The sequence below is a fragment of the Cariama cristata genome, unplaced genomic scaffold, assembly GCF_000690535.1.
Source record: "Cariama cristata isolate BGI_N322 unplaced genomic scaffold, ASM69053v1 scaffold28400, whole genome shotgun sequence".
NCBI classification, from domain to species: Eukaryota; Metazoa; Chordata; class Aves; order Cariamiformes; family Cariamidae; genus Cariama; species Cariama cristata.
The window spans coordinates 2,328-4,014 of record NW_009593407.1 but is presented as its reverse complement, the minus strand read 5'-3'; the positions used below and the strand labels follow the sequence as shown (position 1 = coordinate 4,014).

Below are 1,687 nucleotides of genomic sequence, written 5' to 3'. Positions count from 1 at the left end.
GAGTGACCGTAATGACGGGACCGTCCAAAAAGGTCCGTTGCGGTTGTTAGGCAGCCGGGAAGGCCGCGCACTTACGGGAGCGAGTTCGTCGTTCAAGTCTGCCAAGACAGTCTCTGAAGAGAGAAGGCCGGGGTCTGTCCTCAGCTGGTCCAGAAGATCCAGGAGGATGAAGTTGTCCTCTTTGCTGCCCTGCCAGGCCTCCTCCAAGGTTTTATAGGCGACCTTCCCTGCGTTATTGCGTCTCTCCAAAATGACCACCTGGACGAGCCAATAACACCGCAGATGTCAGAGAGGAAGGCGCTTTTTGCCTAGACCGATGGTACGCTTCCAATCGCGGCCCAGACTTAGGTGTCGGATCGAGGTATAGCATCCTACAGAAAGTGATGCGAGGTAGAATGACAGGTGACGAGAAGAAGGGAAAACAAAAAAAGGAAACCCTCACAGCTGACTTTCCCCGATACTTCTCCTCCTCCGTCAGCAAGGCATCCGCAAATTCCGGCTGCCGATCGTTGTAGACGTGCGCAAACTTCAGCGTGTCTTTCGTGTTGGCCACGGCAAACGTCAAAAATGCCTCGTAAGCCTCGGCAAACTTCTCGCCTTCTCCGGTCAGTAAGACCACGCAGTGCCTAGGCGACGCAACGAGAGGGAGGATTTAGAGCCGTCTGGGACGCCAGAGGGAACGACCGCCCCTTTTCCGCTAGCCAGAACGATCCCGGCGAGCCAGGCGCTGCTCAAACCAGGCGGATCCCGAGCGCCATCCGATGCGGTCGTTTCCCCCTCTCCCTCAGAATCAAACAAAAGGCGGCTTTAGGAGCAGCGCCGGAGCCTCGGGGAGCAAAGCGGGGGGATGCGTCGCCCGCGGAGCCTTACTTTCGCTGCCGGTGAGACTTCTTCACGGGACACAGCTCCTGGAACAGCCTCTGGTTGGCGAGTCTGGCGGCCATGAGGAACTTATTCTGGGAAAGGAAGTCGTCCATGAGCTGCTGCTTCATGTCTCGTGCCTGGCGAGGACAGAGAAAGCAGAGGTCAGAACGGAGCAGGATGAGGAGGGTCAAGCTGTCGCGCCGTTCCGGTCTGAAGCCTCGGGAAGGCTGTCGGCCGTCACGGCCCCTGCTGAAGTCTCCCGACATGCTTTGAGGCCCCCAGACGGAGAGGCTACCTGCGGCCACCCTCCTCATAAAGGTCAGATGCCATAGCTCCAGCCCGCAGAGCCTCCTCCTCTCTCCTAACGGTCACCCTCTGGCTCTGCTGAAGCCCGAAGTTATGCCGAGAACGAACGCTCCGTACTTTGAAACGCGCCGCCGACCAGCCTCTCGTCGCGAGCTTGGTCAGAAAACCTCAGCGTCCGTTTCACAGAAGCTCTCGGAGAGGGCTCTGAGCAATACCTGCACAACGTCGGCGGGCCTGTCGACGTGCTCCTTGAAGATCATCATGGTGGGAGTGTAGACGTTGATGTTGTACTGACTGGACAACTCTTCGGTGCCTCGCAGTCCGACGTACACGTAACCGAAGGACAGGTAATCTCGGTATGCAAAGGCCGTCAGCTGGACGGGGAGAAAGCACCGGCGCGTGTTTACGTCAGAAAGGAAACACCTTTTTCCCCCTCGCGTGCCCGCGGTGACTTTGCTTCGAGAACACCTCCCGCGGTTTAAGCGGCATCGGGCGCGTGCCGCAAGAGGCATGAGCC

The 1,687-nt window shown here is 58.4% G+C and overlaps 1 protein-coding gene across 1 annotated transcript in view; it reads right to left on the bottom strand.

Annotated features, from left to right (window-relative positions):
• DNAJC16 (DnaJ (Hsp40) homolog, subfamily C, member 16) overlaps positions 1 to 1,687 on the bottom strand; it is a gene marked incomplete at both ends in the record, with an annotated part of 4,107 nt that overhangs the window by 280 nt on the left and 2,140 nt on the right. Inside the window, 4 exons of the mRNA XM_009710341.1 lie at positions 76 to 258; positions 443 to 626; positions 871 to 1,001; positions 1,386 to 1,544. Of these exons, the coding sequence (XP_009708643.1) occupies positions 76 to 258; positions 443 to 626; positions 871 to 1,001; positions 1,386 to 1,544 (657 nt within the window). The remainder of the gene's footprint in view (positions 1 to 75; positions 259 to 442; positions 627 to 870; positions 1,002 to 1,385; positions 1,545 to 1,687) is intronic.